This window comes from Pleuronectes platessa, chromosome 10, assembly GCF_947347685.1.
Source record: "Pleuronectes platessa chromosome 10, fPlePla1.1, whole genome shotgun sequence".
NCBI classification, from domain to species: domain Eukaryota; kingdom Metazoa; phylum Chordata; class Actinopteri; order Pleuronectiformes; family Pleuronectidae; genus Pleuronectes; species Pleuronectes platessa.
The window spans coordinates 14,027,505-14,051,667 of NC_070635.1; the positions used below are offsets into that span (position 1 = coordinate 14,027,505).

Sequence of the window (24,163 nt, forward strand, 5' to 3'; positions counted from 1 at the left end):
CGTTTCAGTGGGTCACCTGTGGAGTGTAGTAGAGCAGAAGTTTGCTGTTGAGATCAGATAATTCTCCATCTGCTTTGAATAAGGACACGTGATTGGGGCCTGTGACGGAGAAAAGAAAGCAGTGACGGTTTAAACATGCAAACACCAAGTGGATATGTATTTATTCAAATGTTTGGACACTGGGATTTTGCTACACGCTTATCATGCATTCTATCAGAGTGTGACCCACCTGCAGCGTAAAGAGCTCGAGTCTGGGTCAGCTGCAGAGCCTCGTGGCAGATGAAGGCGGTGCCCAGGAGACCGTCCAGAGACGAGGGTGTCCCCCACTCGGTGTCCTGCAGTCCTGCGGGGATGGTGTGCGCAGCGTTGTCGCACGTAGAGCCCCAGTGGCCCCCAGCAAAGGAGGCCGGGAAAGACTGGGAACGGATTAGGGAGGGGCCGTGGACAGGGAAAGCAAACTCGGGTGATGGGGGGGTGGTTGGGTTCGTGGCCAGGTTGGGGGAGGTGGTGGTGGTAGTGGTCCGGTGGCCTGCAGAGCCGATGCAGCAGGAGGTGAAAGGCTGCAGGATCCGGTGCAAGTCGGGGGGGAGACAGAGGACGTTAGACTGATAGAGCGGAACTACGCAACATGTGACATGACAAGTTGAAGCCCAGAATATGTTAGAGACTATTTTTCAGTTACCTCACTGAGAGATGGAAAACGAAGCTGAGAGTTTTTGCATTGCTCTCCATCGATGTAGATGGTCACCAGGTTTTGACCGAATGGACGACGGCCCGGGAGGTGGACTATAGCCACTGAGTGCTGTGGTGAGGACGACATGAAAGGGCACACAAATGTTCATGTTCGAAGCTAGATCCTTACAAAAAAAACATTCTGAATTGAATAACCGTCACAGTTCACAGCTTATCAACAATTTTGATAAACTTGTCTAGCTACAGTATTTCATGAACTTCTCCTTGATTTAATCTATTTTCATTTGGAACTGGCTACATAAGGATAAATGTTGGTCAAACACTCACCCAGCGTGAGTCATTTAGTGGGTGCTCTTGCAGAGCGACAGCCATGTAGTCTTTCTTAGTGCAAACAGCCACAACCAGAACACCCTCCATGGTGAAGAAGGCCTCCAGTCCAGTCCCACTCGCTGTGAAGAAACTTTAGACACAGAAAAAAGGATTCCATCAAAACATGTACAATGCTTCCAATTCAATGAAATGATCATCTGCCCTGCGTTTTTCTACCTGTAGAGCTGCTTCCTGCGAGGCCCTTTAACCACATCCCCACTGCGAGAGTTGGCCCGAGGTCTGTTGTTGTTGGGGAACTCTGATTGAGAGAAGGGGAACTCCTTGTTTAGGCAGAGCCAAGCGTGAAAGGCAAACCCGCTGCCTGGCCAGCGTTGGACTGTGGGCACCATGATGCCTGCCATGGGGGGCGTCAGATCAAAGTACTGCAAGGCACTGTCCTGGCCTTCTCTGGCTGCCATGGCCGAGAGCACTCGGATGACGCGGGTGCAGTAGGGGTGCACCCTCCCCAGTGCTGCGCCACTGTCCTGATCCAACCTGAGCAGTCTGAGGAGACTCTTCAGCTCCTCTGGTTTTAGACACAGGGAGCCCAAGTCCTGCAGGAGACCCAGGAGAGCGTCGGCACACTGCCTGTCCAGACTCTGTGGCTGGGAGAGCACCTGCAGCAGAGCCCCCACCATGCCTGCCTCCACCGCCACGGTGCGGCAGGCAAAGGAGCCGCGGCAGACGGTGGCCAGCCACTGCGCCACCAGCAGCTGAAGGTCCCTCTGACCCGACAGGTCAGGTAGCCACTGCAGGAGCAGCAGCAAGGGCTGGTCGTTACTAATGCCGAGGTGATGAGCGTGCATATGCTCGCCCTCCACTGCCTGGAGACAAGGAAGGCGAAAACAGAGAAGGGAGAGAAATGTAAATAAGATCATCATTAATATGAATAAATTGGCTGTCACTGCACTCAGTGGTTATAATGAGGGAGTGTGTGTCACCATGTTCATCAGCTCCTGCAGCAGCCTTTTGGTGGGTTGACCTTGACTCTTCAGCACATCAAACAGCTGGGAGTAACCAATCCTCTCCTTAAAAACCTCCTGGGGGGAAACGAGACAGAAATAGGCTGGAGAAAGCTGCTCCACATGGGACGACTACTTGGCATACTTCCATACATGGGGAGGGAATACACTATGAATTCCTAAACGAACGGGAAATCAGCTTTTCTCATCAGGCACTAACTTATTGCAGCCATTATAAGGGGTCTGATTGTTGTATTATCATGCTTTATGATGTGCGCACAGAGATATGACCATATACAGTATGATCGTACAGGGCCTTACCTTTGCAGAGGGCGAGTTACTCATGATAGAAGTGAGGACTCCTAAGGCATGAACCGTAATACTGTCCGATCCTTTCTCCCAAACCTGCATTAAGATAAGGTGATTGATTGTAGAAACAGGAGTTGACACATTAGCCTGAAAAAGGTGAAGGTTTAAACTGCACACGGTCAAGAAAAGGAAAAACAAATCAGGATCGTCCTTCGTGTTATCTGTAAATTGGAGAGGATCTTCAGGTCATTTCTCTTTTTCCCCCCCACGCCGCAATTAATAAAGCCGACTGAGCCAAAGTAAGTGAACTGCAGCACCAGCCCCCAAACAATCACCTCTTTGTTAATTAATGATAGGGCCCACCATGCAATAACCAAAGCCAACCACCGAAAAAATTAAAAGATTGAGGCAATCCCTAAATGGAAATAAGGGGAAACATCAAACATCAGGACACGAGCCAGGTCTTTCATCCGAGCTCCAGCAGTCACACAGCAGAGCAGCTAGAGTACAAGGAAAATAAGAGAAGGCATGCACTGAAAAACCACCATTTCATGCAGCATGATAAAAACAGAGCATGCTCCTCTCGCCCAGTGTTGTCAACAGGGAATTCAGCCTCTTATTGTGAATGTGATAAAAATAAACACTCCCACGCAAGCAACGATTAATCCTGATAATCTGATTTTTTTATAATTTTCAATGTGCACAAAGCAAACCGCAGCTTGTCCCTAGGTTTATCTGAAGTTGGATTCACGTGGAACAAACAGCGGAAATAACATTAAGTGACATAGGCTGCTTGTGGACCTGCATTCCAGATGGACGGATACAACAGATAAAACAGGGAACTCCAACTACGATCACATAAAGGCGTGCTACCTGCTTTATTTACAAATGAGTGCAAGCCAGACTTCCTGCCTAACGCTTCCTGTTTAAACAGCTCGGAGCAGTTAACGAGCGGAGAGTAGGCTGAGTTTCCTGCCGACAGACCAATATCGACACCAAGCGCAGCGGGTAGGCGGGGACGGGAGTACCTGGTCCACTTCGACCTCTGTGAGCAACTGTGTGGCGAGGTCGCACACACCGTCAGGCTCCGGCCTGCGGCTGTTGCTCTGAAAGAGCTACAGGACAGACAAGCACCCACACAGAAAGATGATTAGACAACAATCATCTGCGAGCGGTCACGCAGACAGGTTTGATCCTGGTGTCTCTGCAGCTGCGGCATGCACATGAGCAAAACATCGGCTGGAAGTTTGACCAAAAGGACCGAGACCTGTGAGCAGACGCCACACTTTGGGGCAAATGGAGGAGGAAAGGGACATGACAGAAATGACACTGAAAAGGTGACGGACAGACAGGGCAGCTGACAGAGGGGCAGATAGAAAGAGCTGACAGACACAGTTTGGATGGACAGGGGTCGGGGGTCTGACCTTGCTGTTTTGAATTAGCCTGAGGATGTGTTCGAAGCAGTTGTTGTTCAGGAAGACAGCCTGCAGGACTGGTCTGTCAGGGCACTCCAGGATCTCCGGAACAGCAGCTAGAAATGACAACAAGGAGGATGTTGACTCATCCTATTTATCCCACACTGGGGAAATTGGTTCTTTGGCCTCCACGCTGATTGAGACATATGAGGAAAAAGGGAGAATGCTATTGCTCACGCAGCCAGAACTGAGACCTGGTGGACATGGTCTTACTTAGCATTTGGCTCTGGAGCGAGAGCTGACTGTCTTCCCAGCTCTGTCGGTCCTGCTGCTCGCTGCTCAGTGGACGGTTCCAGTTGAGGAGCTGGAAGTAGCCCTCCAGTATCGTCCTGATCTCCACCTGCCGCTCTGCAGGGCTGCTGGAATGCAGGAGGTGGATCATCGCTGTCAGGCACTGCAAGGTCATGCGTGGGAGCCCCGTGTCCTTGGGTTCAGAGGAGGCCCGGCAGCACCATGCACGCAAAACGGAGAGCAGGTCCTCAACTGAGTGAGGGGTGATGGAGAGAAGGCCATTCTTCTGAAAAATAAAAATAAACAAAGTAATCAGTTGTAGTGTTTGCGGCAGAGCAATCCACGGTGAAGAGGATGAACAGACCTTTCCTCCGCTGATGACCGCTCCCTGGAGATGGACCAGTTTGAGCAAGAGAATCTCTGGGATCTGCTCGCTTTCCTGTAGACTTTCTGTGAACATGGTGGTCAAGCCCAGAAACACAGTTACACAACATCAGTCACCACTTAACCACAACATAGAAAAACATTAACACAGTGCAAAGTCAAAATCCCCCCTTTCCTATGCTGGGCCGGAATCCAGCTCCCTGACACTAGGAACAGAATAAACTTGAACAGAAAATTATTAACAAAACAAGGCTCAACAGTCCCTTAAATTCAATCAAGCTGGATCACATTTCACACATTTGAATAGATATAATATTGATAAAGATATCAATCAATCCTTTTTCATTAAGAGCCATTAAGTATTCCCTATGAAACCTTGCTTACAAACAAACCACCAAACAAACAAGCAACAGGGGTGAAAACATAAACTCTTTGGTGGAGGTGGAAAAAAAAAGTGGCTCAACAAAATGTCCTTGAGTGCCACTGACGTCTCTCAGAGTTATATCACATAGAAAACTTAAGCCTTACTAATTAGTAATGTATTGCACAATTAGCTCTTAGCATTTCCAATTACAGCATGCTATCCCAGTATAATCCTCCTACAGTGTGGAGTCTGTGAACCTACTGCAACTTGCCCAAGCAGAGGTTGTACGCCTCATGTTTGAATGTGTCAAACCTGATAATTAGACACTTAATGAATAATTAGGTTTTTAACCACAACCAGGCAGATACCGACTGAGTGGAACTACCGGTTATCTTTCATTATAGGAAACATGTTGATCACATTTTAAGCCGAGCATGACAGATGTTGGCTGTGTCTGGGCAGCGGGAACAGAGTGATTCTTGTGGTATTAGAGGTCTGACAGAGATCAGAGTGGTAGACTGGACGAAAAGGGAGTGTCTCACCATGGAAGAGAGCAGGCAGCTCCTCTGGCAAGGCCAGCGGGGAGAACTTATATTTGTTCCTCTCCAGCAAGCTCACCTCCTCCCTGCAACACACAAAGCCTAAAGTCAGCGAGGAACTCTGTACTTACTTCACCTCACGCCCAGTCACTGTGCGATTGCCACTAATAGTCCTGGCACCGATGAGACGTGACTTAAAGGCTTTGAGGAAACAAGACGAGGTGTTGCACACCACAAGAGGTTGGGCAACATCTTTTGGTCTTTGTGTGAGTAAAATTCCACCTCCCACACACTCACGCAGGTGATCGCCGGGGTAAAGCAACACGTACTCACCCTGCTAGGCGTCTCCTCCACGTCTGATAAGGGTCAAACAGACTCTCACAAAGCACCAGTCCATGCTCCACAACCAGCTGCAGAGAGGACTGCTCGCCTAGTCCATGTTTTAGCTGCAGAGAAAATAAGTTTGGACAGACAATTAGCGGCGTCAGGCAGATACAGGTTTCAAGAATCTTATTGACATTGCAACCCTGTTGAATGAAAAGGTCAACTACACACACCCTCTTGTTTTGATGGTGTGAACTAGTTTTTTTTCTTTCTCTACCAGGATGTCAAATACTATCAACAGGCAGGGGAGCTTTGCAATTGCCAGGGGCCCCGAACTGATTTCATTGGTTCACAGCAACAACATATATGTGAAATCCCCCTTAAATTCCATGATCGGCTATGTACAGGAGACTATAACGACACCATGGGTCAGAAACCCCCTGACGAGGCATCATGCCACTCTCTGTCAAAAGCTGAATTTTAGAGATTTAGTTGAAGCTTTACTACTTGACCATTAGTTATGTGTCCGCCCTTTGTTTGTAATTTTGATGCTAAAAGAATCATTTGAAGATTGCAATGATGTGATATGGTATCATGTGTTTCTTTGGAGGTGGTGCCCAGGGGTCCCTCAAGGTCTCTTAAAACACTCCTGCATCGACAGGATCAATTCTGTGTCGGCCTCTCTGCTATATATCACATTTCTGCATAGTCTGGCTAAAGTGGCACTTTATAATCTTATCATGCATGATATACTGTGGATGCTGTGGAGCCAAGTCGCATCATTAATCACTGAACAGTGCATCCTGTTTGAAATACCGTTCATAATGTTTTTACCTGGTCCAAGCAGAAATTTAAAAGCCTGATAGATTCAAAAACAAAGCCGGGGGTCTTCTCTTGGTCGATGTTCTCCATATTCCTGGAAGTAGAGAGAAGTTCATCCAATAAATCCATCTGATGTTTTCCTAAATTGGCCATTTTAGTTTTTTTTTTAAATACGGTGCATTTACAGAAAGTTAAGGACAAGTTCTGACCCTGAGCTGCAGCTGATTAAAACATCTGTACTCTCCTACTTCCCTATGTCTCCATCACTCATTTTAACTGAATATATAATGTTTTATCACTAAAAACAACATCTGCATATTGTTTGTTTTATTATGATTTCTTCTATGTTACATGTTTACAGGTTCACTGGCCCCTCACCTGCAGACAATGATGAAGAACTTGATGAGGAGCAGTGGGTGCGGGGCGCTGCTGTTTTGCTCGGTGGCGCTGGAGAGGTGCAGGAAGCTGTGCCAAAGCTGGGTGCTGAGGAACACCAGGACCTCCCGGGGGAGCAGGGGCACCTCAGAGCTGCACTCCTCCGGCCTGGGAGCGATGGAGATGTGTGAACGGAGGGGAGGAGAAGGGAGGGGAGGCAGTAGCAAACAGGCTGTGTTTACACATAACATAAACATGTCAAAAACGCTATCTCTAGAGAAGGTCACAGTTCATCCTGCTCTCGGGAGCCCAAACTGATGGAGGCCTTTTGATAGTTAGTTTGCGTACATTAGATCAGTGATACCACTCACCTCCGAGGCTCCAGTGAATGCACATCGATGAGCCTCTCGAAGGACGCCACAAAAGCCTCGAGCCACTGCTGCAGGTGGCCCACGTCTTTCTGCAGGAGGGAGGCAAGGACATGCAACACTGTTAAGTCCCCTGCACACCTCTGCTCAGTAGTAAATAACACAGCAGGTGTAAAATATGCAGTAACAATATAATATGCTCTTTGGTAGGTTTGCTTTGCTACCATCCGAAATAATGCACTTTGACTGAAAACACGGCGTTGACTAAATCTGTTGAGCTGCTTTTGTAACAGGATGTTGAACCTCAAACAGGAACGCATGAGCCAAGTCTTTCCTTTTTCAAAACAGGTTAAAAGAAGCAAAATGAAGTTTCTATCAGTCACAAGTTCCATACATACAGTGAACCCTTTATAGAGCAGTGAGCATTAACAACCTTTCACTGTAACATGTTATTGTCTTAAAGCAAGTGTTCCTTTTTGACGTCATCCTCTGTGGTGCAGCGTATCTTCTCTTTGCTCCTCATATCAGCCTCTCAATCTCACCCCAGTTCAAACAGCCCAAAGACAAACAGCTCACCAGATAAACCAAGTGAACTCTACAATTGACTCTGAATTATTTCTTGTATTTTTTAAACACAGACTGTTTTGCAATCCTTAAATGATCATCACTCCACGCTGATGATCCAGACCAGTGGTGCTACAGGAACCCAGTCATCATCAAACGACACAACACAGGACATTTAGGAATGTAGCCAAACGTACTGGGTGATGGAACAACCAGAACATTCTCATTAGCACGCACGTAAAAAAGCGCTGTTGCACATTAGTGATGAAGCAGCTTCCTCCAGAGCGGAGGGAAGATGTGAGTTGTTTCAGACAGACTGAGTCACTGTACCCAAATAACACATCGTAAAGAGCGCATGGTACAACACATTCATACTTCCCTTTAAGTCAACAAATAAATGATGCGGGTTCCTTCTATATGCTAGAGCTCAGTGCACGTCTCATTTAAGAGTCACACTTCCTCTAATAAATCTAACATGGAATAGAACAACTCTGAAAACACGTGTCTTCTCGAATTACTTTGAAATGTACATTACCAACTGGCAGTGACTTATGAGCCAGTCCATCTCTCATTGTACGCAGTGGAGCAAGGTGCCAGGTTCTTGTGAACCCGGTCTCAGACGAGCCCTCGGCGTGGTCCACAGCTCAGCAGCTGCACATCACTCCCAACGCCACAAGCACCAGCGTCCGACTCGCTCGCTCGCTTCGAGTCTCCCAGAGTCAACCGAGCAACCAGGAAATGACATTAAACTCACTCCTTCCTCTTCTGGTTCTGATGTGAGCAGATATGAAAGCAGCAGCTCCATAAAAAACAACAACAATGTGTAAGTGTCATGCAGGAGGACGATGGGACTGATAGGGGATGAGCTGAAGCAGTGAATGTCATAATATAAGCAATGTATTATTTCTAGATAGACTCAATTAATTCCATAAGCTTTTCCCCTATTATGGTAGATTCATGACTAAATCAAATTAGTAAGTAAGAAAATAATGGTGTTAAAGTAACATTAAGCTCACTCATACTTTATATAAATAATCTCTGTGTGTCCTCGGAGAAAACAGGAAACTGTGAACAACCTCCATCATCTGGACAATCTGGTATTTGAGTTTGGAGTGGGAGAGGCACTGGGAAATATCTGCGACACTCCCTCAGCTTTGTTTAATTGTCTATTAAACATATAGAGGAGCTAAATGCATGACTCCTCCTTAATAACACTTTTTTTTAATAATAACACTTAATGATAGTAGTTGTCTTTGATTACACCCAAGCATATCTCATTAATTAGAACTCTATCACCTAGACTCACAATGTACAAGGACACGTAGTAATAGTTCAGTGTTTGGAATAATTACTGCCTATGACTGACTGGGAATCGATCATCTGTTCTGTGTGGAGCTCAGATGCTTGACGTGTTTCACTAAAGCTGAGTGGTGATGCAGCATGTAGGTTTTTAGGCCACAGTTGGTCAATGAGGTTCAAATAGGTGGCGAAATTGGAACAAAAAAAACCTGTGTAGCACCTGCCTTATGTCTCCATTGACACATCATACAAATAAATAATTCCTCACAAAATTACTGTTGATCAACCCCTCCTGCACAAAGACTCTTATTAAAAACACTATTAGAGCAGATGTCACAAACCAACCACGAGGAGCCGAGCCCTACAAACAGTGTCATTTATCCCTCCTCTCCCTGCACATGGCCGAGCAGCTGTGTCGCTCTCTGCTGCTTGGCATTCTGCTTCGCTCCGGCTTCCCGCACAAGTGAAAGCAAAGAGCACTTTGATTTTTTTTTCCCGGTTGGCACCTCTGTTGGTAAACAGGGGAGGCCGAGGCACACGAGGGGATTCGACCGCCGGGCTCGTTGAGACAGCGACAGTGAGCAGCAAAGGGATGGTTGTTTTTGTTATTATGGGATCTCTACAGTTCATCGATTGTGCATCAGCAAGGGAGATAAATGCACAGAAACGTGACTTAAGTGAGGAGATATTATGACTTGTTGTCTCGGGCAGAGGAGGTGGTTTCACAGCTGGGTTCTTGGGCATTTGTTGGCTTGTCACTGTGGTCTGTCTCCGCCACTGCAGGCTCTAATTACTCTCTTCCACAGTCTCTCGACCTAATGATCACAAAGCTAATCACAGACTGTTTCTCTGCTGGTCTGACATCTAACTGCAGCCACGCTGATCTCGAGCGGCTGGAAAAGATGCTTCTTTGTTCTTCACTTCCATGCAGTGTTAAAAACATACAGGATCATATGTAGATTTATTTGTGTGAGTGAACAAGTGAAGATAAAACTCTGGACTGTGGTAAATCTTTCCCAGCACCCATTACAGTTTGAAAAAAAATTAGCTATTCTTCAATTGAGGAATAAATCCTCAAAGTAATCAGTGGAGAAAATGACCATGAGCTGGAATGTAATTAAACATATAACCAGCTGATTAAAACTAATTAAACTGATGTTAAAGTACAGTGCAACAATACGACTGTGTTAGGGAAGAGGCCCATCCAAAAATAATACCTCTCTGGGTGTAGTCGCACATGATCTGATGAGTTATGTTACTCCCTCAGTGATTAGATCAGACTCTGTTTATGTCCATACCTGTCAGGCACGAGCGTTTTATGTTGGTCTGTAAAGCATTCTAAGGCGTGGGGTGCAGAGCCCTTAAATAGTTCCAGTAAAGCTGGTTTTAAGTCCAGGAGACGAAAGACACAATGTATGATGGTCTGCATGTGAACTGAGCTTGGCCTGACTAACCAATTCAACAATACAGCATATTATAGACTCTCCGGGTTGTTGTTTCTCTCATTGCCTGCCTGTTCTTTGGGTTATTTGTGCTGAAAATGTCTCATTCTTGTACCAGTGTTACTACAAGACAGATACTCCAATACACACACACAAAGGCTTGTCAGTATTTCACATCAGTCCGTGCTGAACCTCAGCTCAACTTAAAAGTATTGCGAGGGGTGTGTGTGTGATTTCTTGCACAATCAGAGGAAGCAGAGTTCCTTTATCACTAGCAAGCCTGAGCACGCTTTGCTATGTTTTCGGCCGAGATGTGCCTCCTCAAAAATGATGGAATCACAGGTTGGTTGGACTCACCGCAGCTTTATTGTAGATTATTATGAATAGAGGCACAGAAGCCTAAAAATAATTTAAGACTTGAATTCAGATCTGTTACAGTGTGTGAAACAGCTGCATGGGTGTGTTTGATGTGACTCATAAAAGAGAGCGTCAGGCCACTGCCACTATAAGTAAAAGATTTGTTGGCAGACAAAAAGCCTATGAAATGTAATTAATGCCTCTTCTCCAGTTGAGCTGATTTGCAACAGTTTCCTGGATGTGTGGTGAAAGAGAAAATAAAGTCCATCAGGTGAGGATGGGATGTGTCCAGTGGAAAAAAAAAAGAGGAAGAGATATTGTCTTTGCTAACATGACTAACATGAGAACAAAAACCTAAGGTGGTGATTGGAAGAGCCAGGTGATTGTTCTCTGAAGTGGTTCTGCAGCCTTTCCGAAGCCTGTTGTTTTACTCTGAGTCACAGAAGGTGGTGGCGGTTAGTACCAAGCTCAGCTGAATCACTTAGCTCTGCCAACCTTCACCTTATTCGCTGCCGGGCAATGAGGGTAGAACATTTGCACACATGCAAACCCTACTTACAGGAAAGCTCGGAAATCTGTGCATCCCTTTCTGCTGAGAAGCGTTTAAACCAAGACAGAGAGAGAGAGTATTTTGTACTCTCAGCCTTGATGGCAACTGAAGGGACGTAGCAGTGAGCCGAGAGGCAGCTTAATAAGGAAGTGGTCTCGCACTTGGAGATGCTAGACAGCTGTCAGAGCACACACTCACCCACACATGCACCGGTGACTCTTTGTAGCTGTAATTTATTTGTGTTGGTACCTACAGCTTGTGTGTTTTCCTTTCAGACGAGTTGTATTTGCAGCAGCAGCCCAGAGGAGAAGTAACAGGGTAGATTAGAAACACTTCTGCCCAAGTAACCACAATGTCCACTTTGACGGTAAAAGCTGCGGCAAGAGGGGATACACTTCTCGTTCACTTGCATCACTGCTGCATTTAGAGCATTTTTTGCAGTTATTGCAGCCCTGATCTCTGCCCTCCCTTTTTTTTTTAAAGCCTCTGGCTCTTTTCCCAGACTCGGGATTAAGCCCAGTACTAAATTAAAACCAAAATTCAATGAGATATATATAGAGTAAAATGTACAAGTCCTTGTCAAGACAGCAACTCTCTAGGATGGGCTGTGATGATGGGAGGAGAGGAGTCTTCATGCCTCACAGGGAAAATACAGTACATGCAAACTTGGAGTGGAGTCTCTTCTTGTTTGACTGTCCTCAGGCATGGAAGCAGATTGCAAACACATTAAATAGTAATACTTCATTTATTCACAGCCTCTCTCTCTCTCTCTCTCTCTCTCTCTCTCTCTCTCTCTCTCTCTCTCTCTCTCTCTCTCTCTCTCTCTCTCTCTCTCATGACATGAAAGCATGTGCCCCAAAAAACTCTTGGTATGAATTTGTTTCATCCTTATTAACAAGACATTGCACTTTGATGAGCAACCAGGGCATTGAGCTGCAGCTCGACCCACAGTTGGCAATGTTTGAGACCACAAACCCAAAAAACAGACAGTTTAGGATGTCAAATTGGGTCGGGTTTGCTCACCGGAGAGAAAAGCTAAATTGTTTATGATTCAGTATTTGCGAGACATAGATTAAGACTACAGACACAATAGTGCGTTTACATTGGAAAACCAAAACATCCCTGTCAACACTGGCGTTTTGGCTCCAAATCTGTTTAAAACCCGTCCATGTTAACACACCTGAAAACATTTGTCCACGTGAGCATTCACCTACACTGGACATGCGCCTGCTGATGTTAACATGAAGCAAAGGCTACGTCATGACCGAAACAACCCAATCAGCAAGCGGGTGTGTCTGTGTCATTGTTTTCAAATATCTCTGTTTCTGCCCGTCTAGACTAAAACACAGTCCTGGAGTTTTCAACCTAAAATGGGGGCGGCAACATTTCCAAACTTCTCTGTTTTGGCAGCTCTAAAACATGGTTGGCCCCCTCTGTAACTTGTGGCCCCCTTTCATGGCCCTATGATGTAGAAAAACCCTTGATCCGCCACTGAAGCAAAACAAAAACCATGTGTTCGAAGTGAGAATGTAGGATCTTCCTGAACAATAACATAGACTCCATGACGTTAGACAAACTGTGACATGCTTCAACTACAAGGAAGACAGACGGGGAAGAAGAACAGGAACAGGAAGTGGTGTAAAATAACGCCCACCTGTATGATCGCAGGTACCTGATCGATCATACGTCATTATTTGTGATCGATCAACTTCAGATACCCTCATACTTTCAGCTTTCAACAGGTGAAATGGCTCAATTACCCATGATCGGACATGATATCCTCCTGTGGTCGGCACAGGGCAGCCTCCACCTCTGGGTAAACACACAGCTGCTGAGTAAACAGGCGACGTCCTCAGAATATCGTCGTGAATAAACGATCAGAGACAGAACACACAACATGACCGTGTCTGCGATCACGTGTGCAGGGGATCGTGTTCGAAACTTCAGACAGAGGAGCTGCTGCGACAACAGGTGTCAGCGGCAGGTCTTCCGCACTCACCTTCGTGTTGTACAACATCCACAGCTCGTGCAGCCTCTCTTTCGAGTCCATCCCGCCGCCCTTGTGGTTGCTCATCGGTCTCCCTTCGGTTCTCTCTCTTCTATTAAAAGCCAGTCAAAGTGTAAAGCACCGAAGGAGCCGCGGCTGTGTGAACTTCTTCCTTCCTGCACGCAGGAGCAGGACGCGGCGCGCTCCTCGAAACCATTCCTGCCCAAATTCAGCCAAGCGCCGATCCGCGCGACAAGAAAAGTGCTCCCCGTGTGTCGACGCAGCGCAAACTTCCCCTCAGAGCGGCGTGAAACGACCGAACATGACCGCGGCTGTCGATCCAAGTCGAGACTGTGAGACCAGGAACAAAAACGCGTGGAAGTCGTGCGTGTTTGGAGGAGGAGGAACACCCATGTCCGCCTTCAGGGAGAGCTGCTGCCACTGCTGCTGCTGTGTGACTCCTATTGGAGAGAGAGTTCCCACGGAAGCGACTGATGCCATCCTACACCTAACATGACCGCACAGTGCACAGTCCGTCAGTATGTGTATGTGCACGGGGCTGTGTGGTGGGGATGATGAGGAGGATCAGTAGCAAATCATCACCAACTGGTGTCTCAGGTATCATAGGTGCACACAGACATATTGACAGGTTTCCTTTGAGTGACAAGAAGACCGTGTGAATATGTAATCAAATATCAAAATCAATAAAATCCAATTTCATCTATTTGTATTCACAAATAGTAATGTTGCTTCATAGAGCTTCAGAACCTATGCAAGGTCCTGCATCCTCTGTCCTAGAACCCTCTACTGTAAGGTGAGGGACAAAACCTTCAACAGGGGGAGAAGTAAAAGTAAAGTCAACCCACTAAAAGAAGAAAACAAAGCATATGAGGCCGTGGAGGAAACCTATATGCAAATCATTACTTTGAAAATGTTCCTTATAGGGATAGTTCACCCCAAAATTGTAATTCATTCATTATCTACTCACACTTATGGCGATGGAGGGGTGGGTGAAGTGTTCGAGTCCACAAATCTTGAAACAAGTACATTTACACCACATTTTTTGCATAAATGTCCGCTGTGATCCATGTACGAACGTGGCTCCGTAGGGGGTTATCAAAGGACATTTAGTCTAAAAACATGGTGTAAACGACGCTGATAAGAGTTGAATTTGAATGTCGTGGCTTTCAGACGATTAGACTACACCACAGGAGCATTATGGAGACGTTTTCTGTAGTTTTATTACGTTTGAAGAAGGAGTCACAGTTTACTTAAATTGTATTGGATATTTGGACCCCTGAGACTCCAAAACTGTTTTTTGGACTCAAACCCTTCCACCCAACCCTTCCTCGGCTGGTTGGTGAATAGATAATGAGTGGATTTTCATTTTTTAGGGGAACTGTGCCTTTAAAACTTGTTTTTTGCAATGTCTGCAGGTTGAAAGTGTTACAGTGCAGAGCAGGCAACTGAACTTCAGACTCTAACACCTGCTTATAATGATTCCATTGTGCCTTTGTAAAGGCTAATTATTGCACACTGTTTTATTATAGGCCTGATGGAGACTGTTGTCAATAAACATGAATTAAGAAACTCATGCTGATAAAATGTGGTGGTACACAGATGGATATTGAACATAAAAACTTGTAAATAACTGATTATGAGATGTATCATTCGTCTAGATGAAATACAATACAATCACATTGAATTAAATACATACAAAGCACAAAAAATAGACAACTATAGGCCTTGATAGCTGGGATTGGTAGTGTATAGTGCTAAACCTAATATTTGAAATTTAACTGGATGATAAACGTGCATTTAAAGTATTACTCCAGGAAAATGTATCACTGCAGATAATGATGTTGAATCCTGTTGGCTCATTCTCTGACACCAATGCAATATATATTTTCATTATACTATTTATTTGTTTACCATGTTTTTGCATGTAAACTATCGGTGGTGTAATTTGTTCAATATTGCAATGCACATCATCTCTGGACAGACAGGTTGTCTGTTGCACGGCATGGACAGTTTACAACCTGTTCCTATCTGCTAAAAAAGGCTGTGTTGTAGAGTTCTAATCTACAGCCACATTCATTTAGTCTCTTCCACTCCCATGTATTAAAATGTGATTTATTGATTTATCGGTGCTATCTTTGTAGTGTTATGATATTTAATCTTTATAGCATGTTTGTGACAAACACTCGTTAGGATGATGGACACAGCAAAGATTGCATTATTACCATGGCGATGGCCTACATTCCTAACCAGGATGTGACATACCCGACAGTGAGCCAGTCTATCCAATATCTGACCTTTTATACATTTTTAATGAAGGACTTGTTCAAAGTCTATAAGTAGGTTTGAATAGGCTTGTACAAATTTGCATATTAGCTGCTAAAAGGTAAATTAAGCATTACTCTAAATGCTAATACATCCACAGTGGCCCGAACATCAATTAATCTGTGTTAGAATTTTGCTAAACCTAATTTACTTAAATAATGATTTATTTATTTTTTCAAATAACAGCTGTTTATTTTTTCTTTAAAAAAATCTATGATTTTGAAGAAATTAGCCAAAAACAATATGTCCTGATCAGGCCACTGGAATCGATGTGCTCTACGCTCAATACTTGTCGAGTCAGGATTACTAATGGACTTCAGAGAGAAGTGTGTGAGAAGGAGTGTGGAGATAAACATGGGAGAGACAGCAAGTTCAAATCGTGGCAGCGGCAGCTCGTAGAGGCACTTCCGGTGGCAACAGAAACTACAACTTACAGGTAAAGTTATCTGCAATAACCCAGTGATAAAACACAGGCAGCTGGTTTGAAATAGTGTCAAAACGCTTGCAGCTGCATTTAAACAGTCTGGCATCAGAGGCAGCTGTATTTACATATCAGTGGCAGGTTCGGTCGACACCGGAAGTGCCTCTACGAGCTCCCGCTGCCACGATCTGAGCTTGCCCGTACTGGAGACTTAAACATGGAGAAGCATGTGGGTTCACTGCAGGAACAGGCCCTTAAGAGGAAAGAGAGACTCAAAGCTCTCAGAAACAAACAGAGTCATGTAAGTCGCGTGTGTGCTGAGTTGTTGGTTTTGTTAAATGCCCAGTTATCCTGTAGAAAACGCGTCTGTGTTACGTTAACGTTAGCCGACTTAGCTTGTAGCTAGCATTAGCATATCGATGTAGCTCATCGATTTTAATTCTGGTTTGTAGATTTGTTGAAGTGCTCTGTGAACACGTGTGATTCAATAACGGTTAAGTTCATTATTTACTCTTTGACGTTTGTTTTGTAGTTGTTTTTCCTTGTTTTCTCACGAGGCTATTAACTTGTATTGCCTGTGTCTCAGACAGCAACAAAGCAGTTCAGTAACAAGTCATGCACCGAAGTATATCTCTGAGTTATAATAATTTAGGATCTGTTTTATTCATGTACACGTTTCTTGTTTCAATATGTTTATTATTACATTTGAAACCGCCATGACAATGAACAACTTCTGTGGTTGGTCCAGCATCACTCATAGTGTCTCCTTATCATTCTCTAAGCCAAGAACTAGCTGTAGATGTGTTTCCCTTTATTGTTAATGTCTGTTTGAATTTCAGCAAACTCACTTATTCACACAATGCTTCAATATCATGCTGAATATCAGAGGTGTAGCGATCCTACAGGGACAAGAGCATATGAAGCATTAAACTGATAGTGTGAGTTCATTCTTCACAGAAAAAATGGTTTCTGATTGGTTGCCCATGTTCTTAAGGTTATTGGATCATTACAGAGCAAAGAGATGTTTTTTCAAATGGGAATATCATCTGATGTTAACAGGGAGTTAAATCCAATCAGATTACTTGGAAGGGTAAAACATTTTACTTGGACTTGGCCCACTAAACGGGGCTGTGTGAGATTTCTTACACAAGCCCATCCACAGCGGGATGTTTGCAAACATCTCAACCAGCTTCAACACTTTCTGAAAATACGAATAGCAGCACTCACACTTGACTAATCATATAAAGGGGGATAAAAGTAGCAGTGAGTGAACCAAGTCGTATTCAAGCAATTGATTTCAGCTCTTTGAAAGGCGATAAGTGTCATTTTTGAGATTAATTGATATTGTTGTATGACATTTTAAGTGTCTCTGCAACCAACAGATCATCCTGTGCCACACGTGTTAACTGATCTGTGAGGCATGTAAGCAAAAACATTAATATTCTTTAGGCAGTTTGTAGGGGGGGTCATCTCTTTTAAACCAAAATGAAAAAAAAGCTTTGTGTGCAGATGGAGAATTTTTGTGAGCAGGTGAAGATTCCTGTATTTAGTAACTGAACATTGTTCGGCAGACAGGCGGGATTCAACCTAACTCAGTAGATGCTGCTCTCGCTGTGCAACAGGTATCCATAAATAAAAGTGAATCATCAAAACAGTCCTCTAGCAACAACAACAACCACACACAGCAACCCACAGAAATAAAGGGCTCCCTGTGGCTACCACCACATACTGGACAGTCAAATTTAAGGAAAGAGAGATTTATCTTATCAGTTGTTTTCATGATGACATTGTATGCAGAGCTACATTTGGCCATGATGATAGTACAATATCAAACTTTCACATCAACGCACACCCTGGGACTTCACCCTCATATTCTGAGAGCAGAGAGTTCCAGTAGTTCTTCAGAGGGGTTGATCCTGTCCTTGTGACTTATTATATACAACACACTGTTATTCCGCTCCAATATTATCCTTCCGTTCTGAATAAGAATCAATCTTGCAACAGGAAGGCCTGCTCAGTGAGTTTCACTAAGCAGATCAGAAGCATACGAACTTGGCAAGCAATGTTTGATAAATGACCGCTGGCATTCCTGAAGCCTGAGCTCCCCCCCCCCCCCCCCCTTTTTGTACTATACTTCAAGAACGAGTCAGTCGCTTGAATTGTTCTTGCAGGTGGAGAGGAAGTCTCTTCAGGAAAGTGTTAGATGGGAGGGGACCAATAGCCTTTGTTACAGCTTTTCACTGAGGGCCAATGGTGTATTTGTCTGGATTTATGGAAGCCCATTTCATCATTTGTTATCTGTTTACATATGTATAGTTTCGTGAAGGCCACAGTATGGAGTGCTGTCATAGCACTGGGAGCATGTTAGCTGCTTTGTTTACTGTGTGTGTCCTGGAATTGTTTGTTGCTAATTCACCTCATCTTAGTGTCTTAAATTCATTCATAATTAAACCACACCTCCTTAAGTCAGACATAATCAAGCTCAAATTATAAATGTGTTTTTTTAATTCTGTATGACAGTTCACCCCCTGTATCTTTAGTGTGCCAAATTTAAAATAGTCTTTTGCAGTCATACATTCACTTTAAAAAGGAAGCTTGTTTTGGTGTCATCTCAGAGACCTATATCAAACTATCACACTTCATTTGTCACATGTGGTGTAAACTCCTTAATATGAACAAAGGCACATTAAACGTAATGCTTTTTTGTTTGTTGAACCATTTATTATTGAATATGCTGTTTATACAGTTAAAATACCATGTCATTATTTTGATGTTTTTATGATGATCTTCAAACAGGGCCAGGAGCCGGAGGACGGGGAGCCAGTGGAGAAAAAACCATTGTTCCTCACTTCTTCATCAGAGGAGGCTGTGGAGGAGAAACACAGGTTGGTTCATCACATTCTTTGTGCTTTTTTCATATGTGACATGTTCTTCAAACATTTCACACTATTTACCTCTTTGGCTGAAGCTTTTTTTAAGCTGCACAAACGGAACTGAAACTGATCATCAGAGCGTTGTCTGCTCTATATCTGATCACCATTTTCTGTGTTAACACCGGGGCCCAGGCACAACCTTCTGCTTTTAGATGCTCAAATATCCTGCAGCTCACTCAACTTTGTGTAATAGGCGACAGGAAGAGCAGCCATCTTTCCTGTCCTACAGGAGCTGTTTTCCATTGTTTATATTTAATGACTCCGCACAAAAGGGAGTGCCACTGTGTTTCCTCCAGTTTAACAGGACAGATCTCCTCCACGAGAATGAAAATGGCTGTGTGCTTTCGGAGCCTAATTTAGAAATTTCTCTTAAAAAAGAAAATATATCTTAGGTGAGCTGAACGTGTTAGTTTTTTATTTAGCCATGCTTTGCTAAGTCAAGACTCACATCTGTTGCCCAGTACAAGTGTAATGTATCTCGGGATTGTTATTAAAATTTCATGGGAGATCAAATTCCCAAACCAAGGCATGAAATAACAAAGTGTAAGATGTGAAAATTGATCTATAGGGCTTATTCAGACTTGTAGGCAATTATTAAAAATTCTTGAAAGTAGCTAAATAGTAATGACATGTCGGTACCTACAGTTTCAGGTACTCGTGTAAATGAAGAGGCTGGAGTTTGGGTTCGGTAGCTTGATATCAGTGAAAACATAGGAACATGCTGCGGCAGTTCACTCTAAATATTTTGAGAGGGCCACACTTGTGTCAGTGCTCTGAATTTATCACTAGCTCTCATTGATGCCACAGCGTGTCGGAAGTGTAAACACACTCCTTAGATTCAGAGATAGTCTGTTTCTTTGAAGCAGCTCTAAAGACGGCCATGTTATTTATTATCTGTGTGCCCGTCTGTGCCTTACTCTATAACAGAGCATCTTGACTGTTACTGAGCGAAACATTGTACATTTTAATTTGAATATCAATGGTCCCAGAAGGTTGACTCCTAATGATGTCTTTGACTTTTAAACAATCCGGTTAGATTTTATTTTTGTCCGAAACAAGTGATCTTTAAAAGCATTTCTTGATGTTTCCATTTGCTGTGATATCCCTGGTCCTCAGGGGATGTATCTTCATGTTTATATAGAACACTCAAGTTTTCACTTGTGTCTCAGCTGCACAAGAAATATCTGAAGAAAATTATCACTTTGTAATAATGTTTGCACTACAGGTTACTCGCCGAAGGACCAAGATTGTCCATTTGGCTTATCTGCTCTTTTCTATCGTAACATCTTTGGGCTAAATTAAGAATGTGCACTAATGATAGTTGATGGCAAGATTGCAGATAAATGCATGACTTCAAATAGATTGACTGTCTGACCCCTGCACAAGCACTGTCCTTACACTAAACTATCCATGCTTTACATTGCAAAATAAAGCCAAGGAATTGAAACAAGTCCATGCTTCCTAGAGGAATAACAAATTGTTTTGGGAGACTTTATTAGAGCATTGACCTTTCTGCTGCTCTCAGACATGCACTAAACTCCAGACATTCTCCTCAAATAGTCCAGAGGGACAGTATGTGATAACATGCTTGTAGAAGACGCCAATGAAGATGTTGACAAGGAAACAGAATGAGATTAGAAAGCCTCTGGTGAAAACCACATTGCGGTGTCGATGTGCTGTAAACAAAAACACTTTTCCTCTAGCATGCTCTACCCAGACACCAGCCCTCACCTGACATTTCCTGTAGTTTTGAGTTTGTTTGACAATCCGTATCGGCGTTCATATCTGAAAGGTAAAGTCCATAGAAGGTCCAGATCCAAATGTACGCACATTTCCTGGAGTTTATGTCTGAACATGGTTCTGGAAGGATGAGAAAATGAGGAGAGACAAAGAAGGAGGATGTCATACAACCGTGGTCCCTGGGTAGACTTATAAGGCTTAGGTTGGCAAACTCATTTAAATCTTCTTACTCAAATTTGACACTTCAATATAATTTAGCTCTTTTCACTACGTTAGTTTCAGTAGCAGCACTGGGACACATTCCGCAGGCTAGGATGGAGATGGCTGAACTAAGAGTGGACCTCAGTCAGCCACGGGCAGAACATGACCAGCATTCCTGCCCATACCCATACAAGGCATTGGTCTGTCCTTAAGCAGCAGGAGTTTAATGAATGTATGGAGGATGTAACCTCTCTATCAAATCTATGTTAAGCTCAGAACAGCTGATAGCCCTCCTGGTTGATGCTGTGTCAGACAACAGTTTGCCTCTGCAGAGATGTCAGCTGAGGGTTGCCAAGAATTCCTCTGTGTAGAGATGTGATGAAAGACTGTGTAATTCAACATCAAGGAAAGCATTCCTCAGCTGTGAGCTGCTCTCATTGAGGTCTGAGCCCAGGAGCAGGTGGAAAATCCAAACGTGTTCATACGAATAAAGAGGCACATTATGCCCAACCCCGTGCAGACATTAGATGTGCAGCTGTGCAGGGTTTTCAGATGGTCTTTTTATGCCCCTTAAATCTCTGGAGGAATATACTTGTCTACACTGCCACCTCCTGGAATGAGGGAGCTGATCATGTTCATGTTAACCACTGAAAGTAGACTCACCTCACTGTATTCCTGTTCTCAGAGAGCTGAAGCTGAGGAATTACACCCCAGAGGACGAAGAGCTGAAGGAGAGACAGGTGCCAAAAGCCAAACCAGCGTCAGGTAGGAACTCCATTGTCACGAAGAAGCTTTAAAAACCATTAACTCAGAGTGCTAGTTAGAGTTGTTAATGTCCTACTTTATGACATGGCCTTAAGGAAGGTCATAGCACACGATCAGCTACAGACTCCTAATGCTGCTCCCACACATGTTTTAAAACTGATGACAACCTCTTTTTGTTTACAGTGGAGGATAAAGTTAAAGACCAGTTGGAGGCAGCTAATCCAGAACCCATCATTGAAGAAGTGGTGAGTAAATCTTTCAGGGAAAATGTGATTTCATTCATTGTTGCATCAGTGGCTCCTGTACTCAGCTGTTTTCTTTCCTCAGGATTTGGCAAACCTCGCCCCGAGAAAACCAGACTGGTAAGACATTTGTGAGAATTATCATTCATGAAATCTTGGCATAATCAAAGATAATTTGGAATAATTTGTGATGATGTCTTGTCATTGATTCTGAATCTAGGGATCTGAAACGTGATGTGGCGAAGAAACTGGGGAGGCTGTCGAGGAGAACACAGAGAACCATCGCTGAGCTCATCCGTTAGTATTTCTTATTTTTCACAGGTTTGATGGCGTGAATTATTAGGACAATTGCTCTGTGGTTTGCGGACTCCACAGAGACTTGCAGCCGTCTGGTGACATCAACAGTGTGATTCCTCCAGTGATGTGTGATCCACATTCTAAAAATAGACTTGCATCACTAAACAGGTTTAACTGTCAGAGGAGGTTTTCCCTGTGGGACATTCTTTATTCGAGGAAGCCATTTTCTGTTCAGGTGTAGTCATAGTAAACCATTTAACTGAAGCAGTTGTTTGTTAAAATGTTGTAATTTATTATGACTATTCAGACATCACAGCTACTTTTTGAACAAATTTAATTAGCATCAGAAGTATCTTTGTACCTTTCATTGGGACATCACCAGAATATTCTGCTGGGACCAGTGATAGTCGGTTTCAAGGTGCTAATGGTGCACATTATCAATTCTTCATAGAATGATGGGCTGAATTAATGAATCAGGTTGACTTACATTGATTGTTTATGTTTGCATTTGATCTTTTGTGTGTCCAGGGGATCGTCTGCGAGGCAGTGAGGATGAGTTGGCTGGAGCAGTTGGAGCAGTGGAGCTGGGACCGATGGAGGAGGGAGACTTGGACTGAATCCAAGATGTTAAAAAACAAAAAGACGACCTGGTGAATGAGTGGAACTCCACAGTGATGGTCTGACTTTACATGGACTGCACCATCACATCTGGGTTGTGCTCAGAAAGATGGCTGCTGTCATAGCTGCAGGAATAAACCGTTGTCAGGTCTTCATTGTGTTACTGCATTTGAATATGTTGTAGCACATTCGGTATATGTTGTACATTGATGTGCATTGTTAATGTAATCATCAATATTTTTGTCAGATTTTTTTAAATGTTAAGTAAAATGATGTGATTTTTCAAATGCCCGATTCTTATTTCTTTGTATTAAATCCTATCATTTATTTTTATGACTGTTACACTGATACTTGCATATTTGGAGTCTAGTCCCACCTATACATAAACTCGATAGAGCATGAGTCTATCTCAGCTGTCGATCTTGAGGTTTCAACCCCATTTTTATACCATCAAATAACTTAAATGAAAACAGACTTCACTTTGAGGGAGCTGTCATGTCGTCCATCCTTATATAGGATCTATGTAACAGTATGAGACGGTGCATTTTGAAACATATTTCCCAACAAACAGACTGTTAAAAAAAAGACACTTTTCTTTTTAAATACATTGTGTTTATTCTGAAAATGTACTCTCTAGTTATGATGTGACCTCTATGATAGTTACAGCAACATGAATGTCTTGCTACACTTGAATCAATTTAGTTTTGATTCAATGGGTGACCGAGGAACAATGATAACAGATAATAGGCTTTTTCTGATATGACATTCACTAGTGAGATCTACTGCAAGCACCTGTTATATACCTGGTCTGAACTGAACCACTCCTTTCACAATAAAGTGCATCTTCTGTCCACATAGGCCCAAACAGCCTCCTAAATGAAGAGGATATTGCACAGGTCATTATATTATCACTCTGGTTCAAGGCCGCCCGTCTCCTTCAGTGGCTTCCCTCTTTTTCTAAAAGGCAAATGATCAAGGCTCTAAAGAGAAACAGAATCCTACCACTGCTTCTCTGAAGTTCACAGAACAACTACACAAATGTGATTAAAGTGTCACTGAAATTATTAATAGCTTGTACCTTTGCTACGCAAACAAATTCTCCTACACAACTACACCCTATCCAAAATATACAACGCTGGATGTAGCTCACAAACTACAGAGATTTATAGCGAGATGATTAAGACAACAA

General features: G+C 43.6%; 2 protein-coding genes across 4 annotated transcripts in view; one reads left to right on the forward strand and one right to left on the reverse strand.

Annotated features, from left to right (window-relative positions):
• The window catches only part of nbeal2 (neurobeachin-like 2), a 34,260-nt gene extending 20,380 nt beyond the window's left edge, over positions 1 to 13,880 (reverse strand). The window contains exons 1-17 of one of the 3 annotated variants that reach the window (XM_053431750.1): positions 13,427 to 13,880; positions 7,219 to 7,307; positions 6,851 to 7,015; positions 6,485 to 6,566; positions 5,660 to 5,772; positions 5,330 to 5,412; positions 4,404 to 4,489; positions 4,022 to 4,325; positions 3,758 to 3,864; positions 3,362 to 3,448; positions 2,346 to 2,429; positions 2,004 to 2,102; positions 1,240 to 1,886; positions 1,021 to 1,153; positions 683 to 802; positions 230 to 560; positions 17 to 99 (exon numbers count right to left, since the gene is read on the reverse strand). In XM_053431750.1, the coding sequence (XP_053287725.1) occupies positions 17 to 99; positions 230 to 560; positions 683 to 802; positions 1,021 to 1,153; positions 1,240 to 1,886; positions 2,004 to 2,102; positions 2,346 to 2,429; positions 3,362 to 3,448; positions 3,758 to 3,864; positions 4,022 to 4,325; positions 4,404 to 4,489; positions 5,330 to 5,412; positions 5,660 to 5,772; positions 6,485 to 6,566; positions 6,851 to 7,015; positions 7,219 to 7,307; positions 13,427 to 13,501 (2,688 nt within the window). In that variant the 5' untranslated portion in view covers positions 13,502 to 13,880. The remainder of the gene's footprint in view (positions 1 to 16; positions 100 to 229; positions 561 to 682; positions 803 to 1,020; positions 1,154 to 1,239; positions 1,887 to 2,003; positions 2,103 to 2,345; positions 2,430 to 3,361; positions 3,449 to 3,757; positions 3,865 to 4,021; positions 4,326 to 4,403; positions 4,490 to 5,329; positions 5,413 to 5,659; positions 5,773 to 6,484; positions 6,567 to 6,850; positions 7,016 to 7,218; positions 7,308 to 13,426) is intronic. The other 2 variants (XM_053431748.1, XM_053431749.1) reach the window with 2 other exon arrangements.
• Positions 13,881 to 16,315: 2,435 nt separating this feature from the next.
• On the forward strand, positions 16,316 to 23,307 carry ccdc12 (coiled-coil domain containing 12). The gene is made up of 7 exons (XM_053433235.1): positions 16,316 to 16,479; positions 18,975 to 19,063; positions 21,738 to 21,817; positions 22,001 to 22,062; positions 22,145 to 22,179; positions 22,280 to 22,356; positions 22,885 to 23,307. Exons 1-7 carry the CDS (start codon positions 16,396 to 16,398, stop codon positions 22,971 to 22,973), a joined length of 516 nt encoding a protein of 171 aa, XP_053289210.1. The 5' UTR covers positions 16,316 to 16,395; the 3' UTR covers positions 22,974 to 23,307.
• Positions 23,308 to 24,163: the final 856 nt, after the last annotated feature.

Coding starts and splice junctions, on each gene's coding strand:
- ccdc12 (XM_053433235.1), top strand. CDS start 16,396: ATGGAGAAGCATGTGGGTTCACTGCAGGAACAGGCCCTTAAGAGGAAA. Junction 16,480..18,974: donor TCAGAAACAAACAGAGTCAT/GTAAGTCGCGTG, acceptor ATCTTCAAACAG/GGCCAGGAGCCGGAGGACGG. Junction 19,064..21,737: donor GCTGTGGAGGAGAAACACAG/GTTGGTTCATCA, acceptor TCCTGTTCTCAG/AGAGCTGAAGCTGAGGAATT.